Raw genomic sequence first — 16337 nt, forward strand, 5'->3', positions numbered from 1 at the left:
GCCACCTAAGTAAACTCTTTATATTTAAACTCTGCACTGTGCCATACTAGTCAAGTTAAGATGTTGTCTGAAATTGTGCTAGTGTTACTGGGAACGGCTGAAAAATTCAGGTTTTGGTGACGATGCAACCTGGGTGGATGAGTCGGGTAACGCAATGCTGTCATTCTCACTGTGATTTCAGCTGATAGTTGGGGATTTGCATGACTCCTCAAGTCAACAATAGAAATACAGTAGTTGTTTAAATAAATGAATCATGTTCAGAATTTTAACAACGAAGTTCTTCAGTTTTGTTTTGACTTTTGTGCGCGCAGGCATCACTACCAAAAATGGGGGGTAACGGGCAGGCAGGAAAATACCAAATTTCTTCCTGCTGCTGCTCTTTTTACTGGAAAACAATTTGTATCTTCTGATGTTTAATTTCTTCTTCTGCTGTAAACCTCTGTAGAGTCCACGATGTAACCAACAAAAGTGCTTGACACGGTTGTGTCTGGGCATTGAGTTATAACCCTTTTCAATTAGTACCTACTCTGCTGGGCTTGGCTCCATTAGGTGGTAGTGTCTGGTACCAGGCACTAAGCCCAGGTTCCAGGCGATCTGAGTTGAGGTGAAAATATGACACGTCAAGCCAAGTAGGTCTTAATGAAAAAGGGATATTAGTATACGCAGCTACTGGCAGATGCAAAAAGGAGCAACTACCTTTTTGGGGATGGGGATGTAAAAAGGGGCAGACTTAAAGGACGCAGATATGTGACTGGGTGGTTGGCATTATCTCAATCAGCTGTTCTGTTTGTGTTTTTGAAATTTCAGCTCACCTTACTCTTTTCAAACTGAGTCATTTTGTCCTCTTTGGCAGCATTCTAAGATATTAATTATTGCCATGTCTTAGAAGCTTTGGCTGAGACAGGTCATAAAAACAGATAGTGGTGTGCAAGGATCCTCAGTGCACACATGTATTCTCGCTAATTGGTTATAGCGCATAGATTATCTTCCCAGAGTCATGATGTTTATGAGTAAAAACAAAAGACAGAAGGCGCACTCACTGACTGCATCTGTTTGACAAACAGAGCGTCCTGCACCACATGATGTTCTTTCTATACATTTCTGACTTTCTCTTGCTCAGTGCGAATCACTGAGAAAACATCCTGTTGGCCACTTCCTGCCTCTTCTCCCTTAGCTTCCTGTTTATGCGACTTTTTGGGTCGTTAAACAGAACATTGCTCGATGCTCCCGCGTTACGGTCAGACTTGGTCAGGCTGGTTGGAGCGGTTCTTCTTGTCATGGTGTCTGTTGGCTAAGTGAAGCAGACAGTCTCTTTGTTTTGGCGTTAGCTCACACTGTCATATTGTCTGTCTACCATATCAGAATCTGCCCCCATTATATCCCGACATTTGTGTTTGATGTGGTTCCCTCCCTCCTGGCTCAGGTAGGCAGGCTAGTCATGGGGTGATAGTCCCTACCCAGCTTTCCTTCCTTTTTCAGTCTCCTCCTCCTTTATCTTGTTAGTCAAGTTTCAGGCAGTAAGGAGAGTAAGGTTTCAACCCTGTCTTTAAGCTGAGTAATATCATTTTACTAAGCCACATAAAAGCCCTGCAGTTTTGCCTAAATAGACATCCAGCAGACAGACATACTGTGTTTAATTTCTTTAATTCAGAAATCCACATGTGACATGTTAATTTGATTTGTGTGGTGATAATTTGACACAGTTGCATTTTACCAAGCTTTTTTTCTTCAAATATTTTGATCCGTATCTTTCCTTAAAATTCCCACGATGATTAACCAGACAAAAATGTAGTGAAAGCAAAGTCACATTCCTTCCTTCATGAATGGAAAGAGCATATTTTTTTATGCTCGTATTTCTCACAATATAATTATTGCTGCTTCGCTAGTGTTTCTTTTGTAGTTTTCCCTTTAACATGGTCATCATACCTCCTGCAACTGCTGTATTTGATTATAATTATGCAGCATGGATTTATAGAAAGTGCTTCTTTTCTGTTTAGAGTGGTCGCCTAGAGTCTGATCTGTATCGCAGAAGGACAGTTTTTTTGCCACTGGTGATGAAGGTTGTATTAGAGACTTGGGTCTTGTATGTTTAGCAGCAGATCTCTTTAAGTGCAGCTGGGTAATAACTGCCTTCCTGCTTCTCAGTCTAATAAACATAGCTTGGAAAAGCTAGCTTAGCTCTTTCTCTGTTCTGCTGCTGAAAAAAAACATGTTTGGGCTGTTTCTGTGGTCCCTGCTGTTAAAGGCTTAGCAGAAGGAATGTGTCTAAATGGCAAATGCTTTGGGGAACGTGAGACTGTATCAAAGAGGGGTGGAGGGTACATTAGCTTTAAGTATTCACAGATGTTAGTGAAAGTTCATCAGCCCTGTACTTGTGAGTGGAAAAATATTTTCCTGGAAAGTTTTTAGACACCGGAAGGCTGCGCTGCCATGCTTCCTTCTTGCCTTATTTACTTGTGTTTGTGGCCTGCAGTGCTTCCAGTCTGGGAGTGAGAGAAGTTGCTCAGAAATCAGACTCAGACACATCTACTGGTCCACAGTGTCTTTGTACACGCACGTCTGAATTTGCTTCTTCCTCCCTATGACCGGAGGCCTGTATTGTTGCTTGAATTATAACTGTGAGGTTTGATCCCCCTCGGTAATGAAGCGCTGCAGTCATGTGTAGCGTTACCCTCTGTATGGGTCATCAGATGGTATGTTGCCACTGAAAATAATTGCAGGGTGTGTCTTTGTGGAGCAGCTGCTTTTGTCCAGTAGCACTGTGTCTCCAGTAATCCTGGCAGGCAGGCAGGCATGTGGTGACCTTGGCAAGGCCATGTTGAATTGAAATGTACACCAGCTATTTCGTAATAACTATGGTTGTGCCAAGTCACACCCTCTTTCCTTTTTTCCTCCATTCTGGCTGATTGGCTTGGAGACAGACAGACATAAACACACTGCCTGTTGGCCCCTCCCTTCTTTAAGGGCAGCTGGGTAATAACACAAAAGTCGCCCACTGGTGCCAACAAACCTCTCACACATACGGCTGCATTTACAGAATGCAGCAAGCGAGCAAGTCTTTGTTTTCTTTTTGTTTTTGTTTCACAGAGGCCTGTTTAGGTCATGGAAAGTAGCAAAGGGTTTGCTATGGAAATTCAAAAAGAGGATAAAATGTGTGAAATAAATAGGGAGAAACCCATTGATTATTGATAAAAATGAATACTTTTTGTTTTTGTTTTTTTGTTTTTGTTTTTTGGTTTGACAAAATGCTTCTGTTGTTGTTGCTCATTTGGTGACTGAAAGATTGCCCCTGGTATATAGAAATGCCTCCCTGTGGGAAGAATAAAGTACCTTCTATCGCTCTGTAAATCTCTATTCACACGTAGCAGTGCAGCCCTGAACTTTCCTCAGAATTACCTGGCAGCCAGTCTTGACCAGTCTAGTGCTTGTGAGAATAGATCAGGTAGTTTTTCTTTTTTTTTAAAAGAGTGAATTCAATGGGAGTGTGTGGGCGTCGTGTGTGCCGCCTCCGGCTTTCTGTACACTGGTGCCAGTCCTTGCCAAAACTAAGCAGGGTATTTCCAGTTTGACCATGTCACAAAGGACAACTTCAGATAATGCCCACATCTGATTCCCTCGGTCAGATTATGTTGACATTGTCTGAATTTCATTTATGAAAGCAGCTGTTCTCACATATACATGACACTTACTTGATTGATGCCAACAGTAAAGAAGCTGTTTGGACTCAGTGCTGATCTACAGTACTCTATACTTGATCTGGAAAGTCATAAAACACCTTTGGAGATGTGTCATAGTGAATGTTTACTAGTTATTTATTGATTTATGAACTTTAATAATCTGTCTTTTAGAAACATTTGAAAGTGGTGTTACTGCTGTGAGCCTTTAGTGTTCTTTTAAAAATTGCCAATTCATAACAGTTAATGTCTTCTACTGTTGTAGCACTAATAAGGCTCCCGTTACTCTCCCTGACCACATGGATCAGTAGATTAGATTTGTGTGTGTCTGTGTATGAATGATCATGCAGCTTTTTGCACATGCAGCGATATTAACCTTGCTTCTCTCCTCTCTCGTTACAGAGAAACCAGGTCCAGAGCGGAAACGCATTAAAAAAGAGCCCACCAACACCCGGAAGGCAAGCTTGCCGTTTGGAATGGGGATGCCAGGGATCCGGGCCGGGTACCCCCTCTCCGAGCGGCAGCAGGTGGCCTTGCTCATGCAAATGACAGCTGAGGAGTCCGTCAACAGTCCAGGTGCGTGTTTATCATTTAGGCCACGTCTTCTGTGGACAGACAGCCGACATTGGGGGAAAAAAAGGATCGGAGGGAGCTTTATATGTAGAATCCATGCATGGCAGACCAGTCATACTGTCCCTCTAAACAGAACCACTTTGTTAAAATTATTTCACATCTTAGCTGGAATCTAAACCTCTGATGTCTGTGATATGTGTTTTGTTTTAGCTGCTTTAATGGTTGCATATTCGTGCCGCCACAGTAGTGGAGTTGTTTTTATAAAATTCCGTACATAAGGAAATGAAACCAGCTTTTCTGTTTGTACTGCGTCTGGAGCTGATGGCGTAATCTCACTATTTGGGCTAAATGACAACAGCGAAAGTGTTGAGTTATCCTTTCTGGTGTTAGATGATCATTTTTCTTATTATAAGTTTACTACCTTCCCATTTCTGCAAAAATTGTACTTTATTTTTGATCGACAGTAATTTAGCTGGAAGTTTTTCAGACTTGTGAAATATAACTATTGTTACAAGTTTGTACTTTTTCCCCTCATTGTTGACATTTGAGACTGAATTAGTTTGATCCTACCTTATAACTGCTTTTATTTGCATGTTAATTTCTTTGTTGCCTGCCTGTGGGCATGGACATAGATTAAGCGAGTGTGTTTCAAATATCATTTGGGACAATAGCTGTACAAACTCAATAATGTAAATGTGATTAAGGATTGGATTTAATCTTGTAAATGTGATGAAATAAGCTCAAGTAAAGTAGGTTCAGCAATTGTGCTGTTTATTGCTAGAGTTGGATTGCCCCCTTCTGGCTGTAAGCAGTTATAGCACCTTGTTGTTCACAGTAGAAGTAGTAAACAAAACAAAAACAGTTAGAGTAAATTCTCCCAGAAGAGTGTGACTGACTCTTGCAGCACTGAAGTGAAATATGCATGTCTTACCTACAGATACAACACCAAAGCATCAGTCACAGTCCAGTCTGGGTCAGAAGGGAACGCCAAACTCTGCATCTAAAACCAAAGACAAAGTGAATAAACGGAATGAGAGAGGAGAGACTCGACTGCACAGAGCAGCAATCCGTGGAGAGGTACGCCGCATCAAGGAGCTCATCAGCGAGGGAGCTGATGTGAATGTAAAAGACTTTGCAGGTAAGGGCATCTTTGTTTTATGCTTGCCTTTGCTTTGTGTGTGTAGCTGTGTACCATTGATTCATTTAGAGTTTACACTTCTCTGACTATAATTCTTCTTGTGTTCAGGCTGGACTGCATTGCATGAAGCATGCAACAGGGGGTATTATGATGTGGCGAAACAGCTGCTGGCAGCCGGAGCAGAGGTCAACACCAAGGGGCTGGATGATGACACCCCTCTACATGATGCATCGAATAATGGACATTTCAAGGTAAAAATAAATCCGCCAAAGGTGTCGTGGGTCATTGTTGCTAATAGTAAAGAACAAAATAGGTTTTCAGGCTTCAGAAGGCTGATTATCGCAAGTCTCTCAAAATGAAAATATTAATGATCAGTGGCCCATTTGTGATCCATCAAAACAAGTTTGTCAGATTAAAATCTGAGTTTTAAAAGTGAGAAGATGGCTACAGAGTGAGTTTAGATGTGGTTTTGTTTAAATACCAGGTTAAATTGAATCGTACCACTAGTCTTTTTTTCTTGAACTGTCCTCAAATTTTCTACCCTTTCAACACCTTCATTGCAAAAAGGTACACGCACCAGTGGAATACAGTAAAAATGTCAAATCTCACTACTTTTCTTCAAAATCAAATGCTGGCCATGCATGGTTTTATACTGTAATGGCATTGAAATGAGATGTTGATGTTGTTTTAATAGAAGTCAATGAGACATTTTTGGCCACAAAGGTGTCCACAGGGAGCATCTGGAAGTAATGGTGTAATCAGATTTATAATCAAATTAATTTTGCTGCTGATCTTTGACATCCAAGACTAATCACCACCAGTGTCAATAAAGTGTTCCTGCCTGTCTGCAGCAGTGTTGTGTGAGGTTAAGATGGCACTGATGGTATCAATGCTGTCGCAAATTGATCCAATTAAACATTTAGTATTGATTAGTATCTGAGAAAATCCTTTTTAGACAACCCCACTGAGAAAACATTTTGAAGACCACCCCTTACTTGGTGCTATTTTGCAGATGTTAGAATTTGCCTCACTCTGATTCTCCTGGCCTGAAAGCAGCTTCAGACCATCATACTTTCTCACCTCTACACGGCTTTTGGCATTTTACTAAAATTGGTTGCAGAGACGCCACATCACCCAGTCTGCTGTCAGTAAAGTCTGGAGGTTTTGGTGTGGAAAAGTTCTGTCCATCAAAAGTCCCGCTCTAGCTTCGTCGTAACTAAATAACAACTTTGAAGTGGAAGATTAATTCTGTACTCTTTATCCTATTAAGCTTTGAACCACTTGAGAAGTTGCTGATATTACCTTTAAAATTGCAAAAAATCATTAAAGTTTTATCCTTTTCAGGTGGTTAAGCTACTTTTACGGTATGGAGGGGACCCGCGTCAAAGCAACAGGAGAGGGGAAACCCCACTGAAGGTTGCCAACTCTCCAACTATGCTCAATCTGTTGCTGGGGAAAGGCACTTACACCTCAAGTGAAGAAAGTTCATCAGGTATCATTTTCAATCTTAAATCTTTGAGTCACCTAATTGGACAACTGTTACAAAAGTTATTCAAATACATGAGGCTAGAAGTAGTAAATTAATTGTGTCCTCTTTGTGCTCTTTATGTTCTACAGAATCTTCAGAGGAGGAAGACGCCCCCTCGTTTGCCCCGTCCAGCTCTGTTGATGGCAATAACACAGACTCAGATGTTGAGAAGGGCCCGAAGTTAAAAGGGAAAACCGCAGACCCTCCTAAATCTGCCGTCACACCTGTCAAAGATGAATACGAATTTGATGAGGATGACGAGGAGGAACGCGTCCCTCCCGTAGACGATAAACACCTCTTGAAAAAAGACTTCCGCAAGGACTCAGTAAGCAAGACCAACAGCTTCATCTCTATACCCAAGATGGAGGTTAAAACCTATTCCAAAAGCAACTCGCTCACACCAAAGAAACCTGGCAGGCGGATCATCTCTGACAGTAATAGTTCAGACGAGGATGATAGGACGTTGTGTTTCACGCCAGCGCCTACGCCACGGCAACAAGCCCAGCAAACAAATACTAAGACTAGAGACTCTGGCAGCATGAGCTCTAAACAACAAAAAGACAAGAATAAAGTCAAGAAGAAGCGAAAGAAGGACAGTAAAAATAGTGTCAGTAAAGAAGTCCGGTTTGGTAAAGTCAACGACAAATTCTGTACGTCTGACTCCGATTGTGCGGATTTGGAGAGTGAGGACGATAAGGGCTCAAATAGCATAAAAGACTCTTCTGCAGCAAACCTGAAAGACTCTCCAGGCTTTAATGCTTCCTCCTCCTCCTCCTCCTCCCATGGAAACTTGAACTCTCAGAAACAGACGCCGTCTTTAGCAGAACAGCATCCAAAGCAGTGGAGGACGGATAACTGGAAGACCGTGTCGTCTCCCACATGGTCAGACGTCAGTTCGCTCTCAGATTCGGTCAGAACTAGACTGTCCAGTGGGTCTGACTACTCCTCTGAAGCTGAAGATTCCTGCGTGGAGTCGATAAAACAAGTAAAGAGGAAAGCGCAGGAAAACAAAAAGAAGAATAACAACGTGCACAGTAACACTGTGGAAAAGAAAAACTCAGAGCTCTACAAAAATACAGAGAGCACCATCTCCAAAACTGACGTGGATGGCAAAGTGGTGAAAAAGCATAAAGTGAAGCACAAGCACAAAAATAAGGAGAAGGACAAAGCTCCTAGTCTAGTGCTTAATCAAGATATGAATGAGAAATTTGTTAAGAGCTATTCTTTTGATTTTGATGATTCGAGGCAAAAGTCCCTAATTGTTGAGTCAGAATCACCAGCTGAGAGCAAAGTCAAATTATCCAAACATGAAAAAGACCATTCAAAAAAGGAGGACAGGTTTTCGAAAACAAAGTCTGAGGATAAGGATTGGTCCTCGGGAAAAGACCTGCACAGAACAACAAAAGAGGAGAAAAACAAGAAAACAAAGGACTCCACCAAGGACAAGTTAAATAAGGAGGAGAGGGAAAAGCCTATAAAATCTGACAAGGAGAGGAACGTCAAAGAGAAGGAGAAACCCAAGGAAGATAAACAAAAAGCTCACAAAGAGGAGAAAAAGAAAAAGTCTAAGGAGAAGTCCTCCTCAAAGACAGACAGGAAAAGTGAGCAGAAAGAGGAAAAACATCTGAAGGCGGAAAAGGACAAAAATGCCAAGGAGGATAAGGAGAAGTGTAAAAAAGACAAAGTACAGAAAGAGGAGTCTGAGTACGAAAGCTATGACGTTAATCGTTTCCTCAACTTGGAGGACACAAAACTCAGTGCCTCCGATGACCATCATGACAGATGGGGCTCTGAGATGTCCTCTGACTCCTCCCTCTATGGCGACGACAGCTGGGATGCTCCTGTCAAAGAGTACAAGGACTACAAAGCCAATAATTCTGTTAAACTTATTGTTGAGACTGTTAAGGAGGAGACGAGGAGGAAAGAAAACAAAGTCAAGGACAAGAAATCAGACCACAATGAGAAGAGATCAGAAAAGGAGGCTACTTCTAAGAAAAAAGACAAGGACCCTTCGGAAAAGACAAACGAAAAGAAGAAAGACTGGTCAGAAAAACAAAAATTAAACTCCAGCCACTCAGTTGAGAAAGAAAAGAAGAGGAAAGAGTCCACAGAGGCAGCCAAGGACAAAAAAGACAAGGATTCTCTGGACAGCAGTCGAGACCGTAAAGACTCGTATGAGTTCATGAAAGAAAGAAAGGATATCAAAATCAAGCAGGAATCGATAAGAGATGAATATGGCAATGATACTTTCTTCAAAGACATTGATCCTGTCAGTAAATCGTGTGATATCAGAGAAAGGAACCACTCTGGGAAGGAGAAAGAAAAGAAGGGTGAGGGAATGGAGAAACGGGAAAAGACAAAAGCTGACAAGCACAAAGAGAAAACAAAAGACAGAGGAGCTGATCAGGAGAAGGACAAGAGTGATAAAAGCTCCACAGAAAAAACTGTCAAGGATAAAGATGCTGACCGGAGTACCAAAGACAAGAAGGAGGGGGCCAAAGACAAACATAAAGACTCTCATGGCAAAGACAAAGATCGAAAGATGTCTTCAGAACAGACAAAGGAAAAGAAAGAGAAGGCCTCTCAAGACAAACATTCAGATCGGGAGAAAGATTTCTTGGAGGTAAAGAAAGAGGAAAGAAAAACTGAGAAGATCCGGGAGAAAACGTGGTACAAAATAGCCGACATATTCACTGATGAAAGCGATGATGACGACGACAGCTACAGCGGTGGGGTACTGGTGTCTGATTCCATCAGAAAAGATTCGACACCCGATCAAGATGAGCTGGATCACTTCCCTTCAGAAAAAAGAAAATCTTCTGCAGATAGTAAACATAACACAGAAAAGGCAAAAGACAAAGAGCACAAAGATAAGAAGAAGGATAAGGCCACATTTGACACAGGTAAAGAGAGGAAAGGCTCCCAGGAGAAACACGGCAAGGACAGGAAAGACCCGGTAGATACAAAACATAAGGAGAGGAAAGACAGGATGTCAGTGGACTCAAACCAAGAGAAGAAAAACAAGCAGAAGCTTCTGGACAAAAGGGACACGAGCGAGGAAAAAACCAAGAGCAAATATAAAGACAAGCAGGACCATTCCAAGGAAAGAAAGCCCTCGAAAGGAAGCGGGGAGAATGAGAAGTCTCTCTTAGAAAAACTGGAGGAGGAGGCTATGAATGACTACAAGGATGACTCCAATGACAAGAACAGTGAAATCTCCTCCGACAGTTTCACTGACAGAGGTCACGATCCGGTCCTCACCAGTTACTATGACTCAATCAGCCTGCCTGATATGGCCGAGGACAGAAGAGACTCCCTGTCCATATCTACGCCACAAGACAAGTTCAGAGAGAAAGAGAGGCATCGGCACTCCTCTTCGTCCTCATCCAAGAAAAGCCATGACAAGGAGAAGGAAAAGACAAAAAAAGACAAAGGAGACAAACGTGACAAAACAGAAGAAATTAGAGAGTCCTACGGCCGCAGAGAGAGCCTGCCTTTTGAGAAAGAGCCTATGCCTCTAGAGGCAGACCCTTACACATTCCCATACGGAGGTAAGGGAGACGGAGAGGACGACTTCGATAAGACATTAGAATTTGAGAAGGAGATGTCCAAAAAGGACAAAGACAAAGGAACTGGTGTCATAAGTGACAGAATGAAAGACAAAAAGAAAAAGGAAAAGCATAAAGAAAAAATTAAGGAAGAGAAGAATAAATATATCGATGGCTTTGGGTCATTTAAACACTCCAAAGATGACGCAAAGTCAGGGTTGAAAGACAGCCCACAGGTCACTGTTCTGAAGGACCGGTCAAAGGAAGACAGTCCTAAATTTGATATGAAAAAAGACAGAAATCGGGATACGCTAGACAAAGACAACAGACTGGACCACAATAAATCTAAGGCTAAGGATGAAAATGAAAAGCTCTCTCAGCCCAAAGACAATGCAAGGAAAGATAATCGACCACGTGAAAAACTGTTGGTTGATGGGGATTCTCAGATGACAAGTTTTGGTCAGATGTTGAGTCAGAAAGACCAAGAGAATGAAGAGCGGCTCAAGAAATACAGAGAAAAAATGAAGCAGATGGAGAAGCTTAGACCCAAGTCTGGCGACCCAAAACTAAAAGACAAAACCAAGTCTACAGAGGAAATACGGAAAAGCCGCAGTGAGCTATCATCCAAGAAATCTAACAGCCTTGAGTCTGGTCTTAAAGAGAAGAAGCTGAAGGATGTTGGTCTCCCGGCCCAAATGATGTCTCCAGGCAGAAAGTTCCAGCCTACTGATAATCAGAACTCAAAGGATTGGCTCCCTGGCCACCAAATCAAGGACAACCTCCCTGCTTCTCCCAGGCCAGATCAAAGCAGGCCAACTGGTGTTCCCACACCTACACCTGTCATGTCATGCCCCAGCTTCGAGGACGTAATGCAAACTCCACGTACACCATCCTGTAGTGCAGAGGATTACCCTGACATTATGCTGGATCCGCTGGACTGTCAGAACTCGTCTGCAATGACTATGTCAATGAATGCCTGCTCCCCATCCTTCTTTGAAAGGTATTTTAATACTCAGACACACTGCATGTTACTAATGTTATAGTTTGATTGTTTTGAACTGAGGCTTAATGTTTTGTTTTTCTTTGTCCACTAGCAGGTACTCTAACCCCCAGACTTTTCCGGAGGGCACATGTCCTACCCCTGCGAAGAACCTCCAGCTCCCCCTTGTCAGTCGTTCTGCATCCTCTGATGTCCGCCGCCCTCTAGAAGATGAGTTCAAGGCAGAGGCAAACAAGTTTCTTCGACAGCAGAATGATCCAGGGGCGGAATTTGATCAGACGTCTGCCTGTCAGCCTCTCGAGGACAAATCTGCAACTCTGGATAGATTGGAGTTGATGTCTACGTATTTTCCTCCAATAAGGGTACCATCACCTCGGCGAGAGCCATCCTATCAAACACCAGATGCAGCAACACCAACTCTTGCTGGCAACGACGGTAATGAACACCTTCCTGAAAGTGTGTACAACAATTTCTTGCCCAAACCGTCGACACCAGTTCACAGGCCAGACCCCCAGGAGCCATGCTTTGACATTGCAGCACCACCAACTCCAGCTCCAGCTGCCTTGCCACCCTTGGATATCGACGATATCACGGAGCACCACCACAGCGAGCCTAATCTGGTCGTCTCAAATCTTCCATCTGTCACAGAAGAACAAGAAGAGGAAGAAGAAGAGGAGGAGGAGGAAGAGGAGGAGGAAGAGGGCGACATGGATGAGAGACTTGATGGAGAGCACTGTGCAGTGGATGAGCCGGACCAAACAAGGGAGCCATGCTCGTTTTCTCCTCAAGTTGAGGATCCTTTGCAGAAGAGCTGGCCTGCAGAGTCTCCAGACCAGCATGAGCCAGAAGTCCACCAACTGTCCCCCACACATCCTGCAGCTGACCACGGAGAGAACTGTTTCGATCACAACATGGGTTGGAACAATGACATGGATATGAAATCTCCCCACAGGACATATGGAGAAATAGAGGCTGCTGTCTCCAAAATAACCAGCCCTTACTCCCATTCTGATAATGACATGCAGCCCTTGTCTGGACACCCCTCTGTCACTTCCCCTTATGCTACCTGGAGCAGGTGGCACAAAGATGACCCAGAGGACTTTGATGAGCAGAAGGAGGCTGTGGCTGATATACCCTCTCCAGAGAGGCCAGACACTGCTATGGATGAGGACCCCAACTATTTAAACAACTCTTCTTCCTCCAATAGGCTGGAGTCCTTCTTTCCAGACTGCAACAAGCCGAGCATCGAAGAGGGACACCAGGTGGAGACAGAGACAACATGTGTGGAACCAGACAGCAGACAGAGCACACACAGTTTCAGTGCTGCCGCTGAAACTCACATGGCTCCAGCTGTGGGCCCTGAGCCTGTGGTTCCCTGGGAAGATCCATTTTCAGCTGATGAAGACGACCTGGGACCTTTCTCCTTGCCTGACCTTCCACTGCCAGACAAGTCAGAAGAAGCTGAGTCTGGGGAACCTGAACTTGCTGATCACAACAAGAGTGTGTCGACCCACATTAGACACACTATTACAGACAGAGAGGATCTGGACATTATGGAAGTAGACCTGCCAACCCTAGCAAAGACCTCACGCTCTGCTGGAGACTTAGGCTTAGGGGAATCTGCTAGACAGGACTTTGTTGTGCCATCACCACATGCCCCTTTCCAGCAGGAATTGGACCCCGAGCCTCAAAGTGTGCCTGTCAACAGCTCAGTGGGACTTAACCAACAACAGAGCAGCATTTTGGAAAGGAAACTACCTTATGGGGGATCGGATGAGTCTGATCCCAGCATGTTGTATACATCTGTAAAATCAGATGCCAGTCAGCAACCACATATACAGATGCATTCGCACTCTGAGTCATTGCATATAACCCTGGACTCTGTGCCTGCTGTCAAGCCGGACACGAGACAGGAGGAGATGCCTGAGGCTGTACCAGAGCCTGTGTCCTGCAGTCCTCTTCCTCAGATCCCAGAAGTGGTCACCCTCTCCACCTCCGTGGAGCCACAGGACACTCAGGACGCATCCAAGCAAACATTGGTGACCTTGACCACAGTGTCCGCCCCTGTAGATGTTCCCAAGAAGGTGGATGAAATCCCGCAAAGGATGACCCGAAATCGCGCCAAGAACAATCCAGCTGCTGCTTTTGCCGTTGCCACCCCTCCTACCTCTAGCATAATAACCTCATCTACCGCTGCCACCTCAGTGACAACCAGTCCGGTGGTGAGCATTAACCCAGTTCCTACTAGAACCCCAACACCCACCTCAGCATCTTCCTTTACAGCTCTGAAAAAAGAGAAAGACTCTGGGCTTAGTGTCCCGTCTACTGCTTCTAATTTGACCCCAGCAGTATCTGTGACGACTTCTACGGTGGTTCTCAGCAAGACAACAAAAGGTCGTCCTCTTCCTGTCGACGAAGAGGAATCTCAAACCCAGCACCCACGGAAGAGGAAGTTTCCACGTTCTACAGGGCAGCAAGTCCAGGTTCAGCTGGTAAATACAGCCATGCAGCAGACCAGGGAGATGATACAGCAGACTTTAGCTGTAGTGGTCAATGCCATCAAGCTAGACGACATTGAACCCTACCGCAGCGAACGTTCCAACCCGTACTTTGACTATCTGCAGATTAGGAAGAAGATTGAGGAAAAGAGGAAGATTCTCTGCTACATCACGCCTCAGGCTCCACAGTGTTATGCTGAATATGTAACCTACACTGGCTCCTACCTGCTTGATGGCAAGCCTCTCAGCAAGTTGCACATCCCTGTGGTAAGTTCTGGTGTCTTTGCACCATTTCAAAATAATCTTATCCTGCAATGTAATGGTATTAATGCTGTGCTGTGTTTTGCTTATCAGATTGCTCCACCTCCATCACTGTCAGAACCTCTGAAGGAGCTCTTTAGGCAACAAGAGGCAGTAAGGGGCAAGCTTAGGTTGCAACACAGCATAGAACGGGTAAGAAAGTGTCATTTATACTTCAGGATCATTCACTGTCCTAAATTCACTCATTCCTCACTCCTTCCCTGCTTTTTATACATTCAACAATACACATGTGCACCAAACGCTGGGAGCACTTCTTTGATAAAAGATCAAAGCCTTTTTTAAATGGAAATGCAAGTGAAATCGGCATAGTCCCCACGCCTTGGTGAAGCCAAAGTGAACAAATCTGTTTCATATATCTCACTTACTTGAATGACAGCCATTTGTTTGACGCAATGATGTTCCTCTTCACATCATCAATGTTTATTTCTTTCTGTGTTGTGCTTGCTGTTCACAGGAGAAGCTGATTGTTTCATGTGAACAGGAGGTTTTAAGGGTCCACTGCAGGGCAGCCAGGACAATAGCCAATCAGGCTGTGCCGTTCAGCGCCTGCACCATGCTGTTGGACTCTGAAGTGTACAATATGCCATCGGAGAGCCAGGTGGGAAATGTATCAGTATCTCAAAAAAACAAGTGTTAAGTATTTCTATGTCCATTACTTAGTCCACATTCTTACTTTTTCTGCATTCTTAGGGTGATGAGAACAAATCTGTGAGAGATCGCTTCAATGCGCGGCAGTTCATTTCCTGGATCCAGGACGTGGATGATAAATACGACCGCATGAAGGTAAATACTGGCACTTTGCACAAAATAACTGATAATAGAAGCACAAAGTAACAACCACTGACTTTGCTAAATGCCATCTTGATGCCGATATTACATATTTAATGGTACATCTCTACATATGAGAACCATGACCTGTGTGCATAGTCACTATATTCATGCTATGCTTTTCCTTCCCCAGACGTGTTTGTTGATGCGACAGCAGCACGAGGCAGCAGCTCTCAATGCGGTGCAAAGAATGGAGTGGCAGCTGAAAGTCCAAGAACTGGACCCAGCGGGGCACAAATCCCTGTGCGTCAACGAAGTGCCGTCCTTCTACGTGCCAATGGTCGATGTCAACGACGACTTTGTCCTGCTGCCCGCGTGACATACCGCTTCCCACAGAGAGAAAACTTAGTCTCGATCACTTCTTATCAAGGAGACTTCGTTGAACCGAACGAATGGAAAGGGCTAGCAAGTTTGAGAGAGGACCATAGAGGGGGAAAAAATTTATTCTCTAGAAAAAGAATAAAAATGAAAAACTTGCTCTCGATTCCCTTCCGTGAAGAAAGAAAAAAATGTTTTTAATGGGGGAAAAGAAAATACACAACTTGCACTTTCATCCTCAAAGTTTTTATGCGTTTGTTTGATCAGAGCGAGAGAAGCAGAAACAGTTTTTGCTTTGAGGCTCTGGCACTGGGACACACCTCCTCATCGCTTAGTTTTGGTGAGACGGAGGACAGATTTATTTTCTGCATTCGTTTGTGGTTCCTGCTTCAGTACCCACCCCCACCGCTGCTACTGTGGGATCTACCAGAGAAGAGCTCTCCCAACAGAGTGGTGCCTGTCCTGGGGGAGGACTGAGGAGATGCCTCCTTCTTTTTGACACGAGTCTCCACATGGGCCAGGAGATCTTGACAGAGTCCAGCGCTGACCCAGATGCAGTCAGTGGAGCCGTGGTGAATTGTGTGGATCCTTAAATTGATCCAGGAGGTTAGAAGCAGCCACTTTCAGGGCTATGAGACCCAGATACCCAGAGGACGCCCTCTCTGTTCACACTGCACCGAGCTTGGCTAAACAGTAGTGAAACAAAGGCTGCAGCAGGTTGGAACAAAGCAAGAGAGGGTGGGGGTCACGATGTGTGTGCACGTCAGGGCCCAGTGTCTGAGAGGAAGAGACCGTTCGTGCAGCCTCTCAGCCTGGCTTAACAAAAGAGGACATGAACGGATCTCTGAGGACAGACCGGAGTGTTCCTCAGTGATCCCGCTCGTTCCACCACAAGACACATCAGACCGCCA

General features: G+C 44.2%; 1 protein-coding gene across 3 annotated transcripts in view; it reads left to right on the forward strand.

Moving 5' to 3' along the window:
- ankrd11 (ankyrin repeat domain 11) overlaps positions 1 to 15583 on the forward strand; it is a 110142-nt gene extending 94559 nt beyond the window's left edge. For 2 of the 3 annotated variants that reach the window (XM_013908509.1, XM_013908510.1), the window contains 10 exons: positions 4077 to 4250; positions 5185 to 5385; positions 5494 to 5636; positions 6730 to 6877; positions 7003 to 11461; positions 11556 to 14226; positions 14314 to 14412; positions 14735 to 14878; positions 14971 to 15063; positions 15242 to 15583. In XM_013908509.1, the coding sequence (XP_013763963.1) occupies positions 4077 to 4250; positions 5185 to 5385; positions 5494 to 5636; positions 6730 to 6877; positions 7003 to 11461; positions 11556 to 14226; positions 14314 to 14412; positions 14735 to 14878; positions 14971 to 15063; positions 15242 to 15427 (8318 nt within the window). In that variant the 3' untranslated portion in view covers positions 15428 to 15583. The remainder of the gene's footprint in view (positions 1 to 4076; positions 4251 to 5184; positions 5386 to 5493; positions 5637 to 6729; positions 6878 to 7002; positions 11462 to 11555; positions 14227 to 14313; positions 14413 to 14734; positions 14879 to 14970; positions 15064 to 15241) is intronic. The other variant, XM_013908511.1, reaches the window with a different exon arrangement.
- Positions 15584 to 16337: the final 754 nt, after the last annotated feature.

The sequence above is a fragment of the Pundamilia nyererei genome, unplaced genomic scaffold (genome assembly GCF_000239375.1).
Source record: "Pundamilia nyererei isolate P.nyererei 1_Seehausen unplaced genomic scaffold, PunNye1.0 scaffold00011, whole genome shotgun sequence".
Taxonomy (NCBI): domain Eukaryota; kingdom Metazoa; phylum Chordata; class Actinopteri; order Cichliformes; family Cichlidae; genus Pundamilia; species Pundamilia nyererei.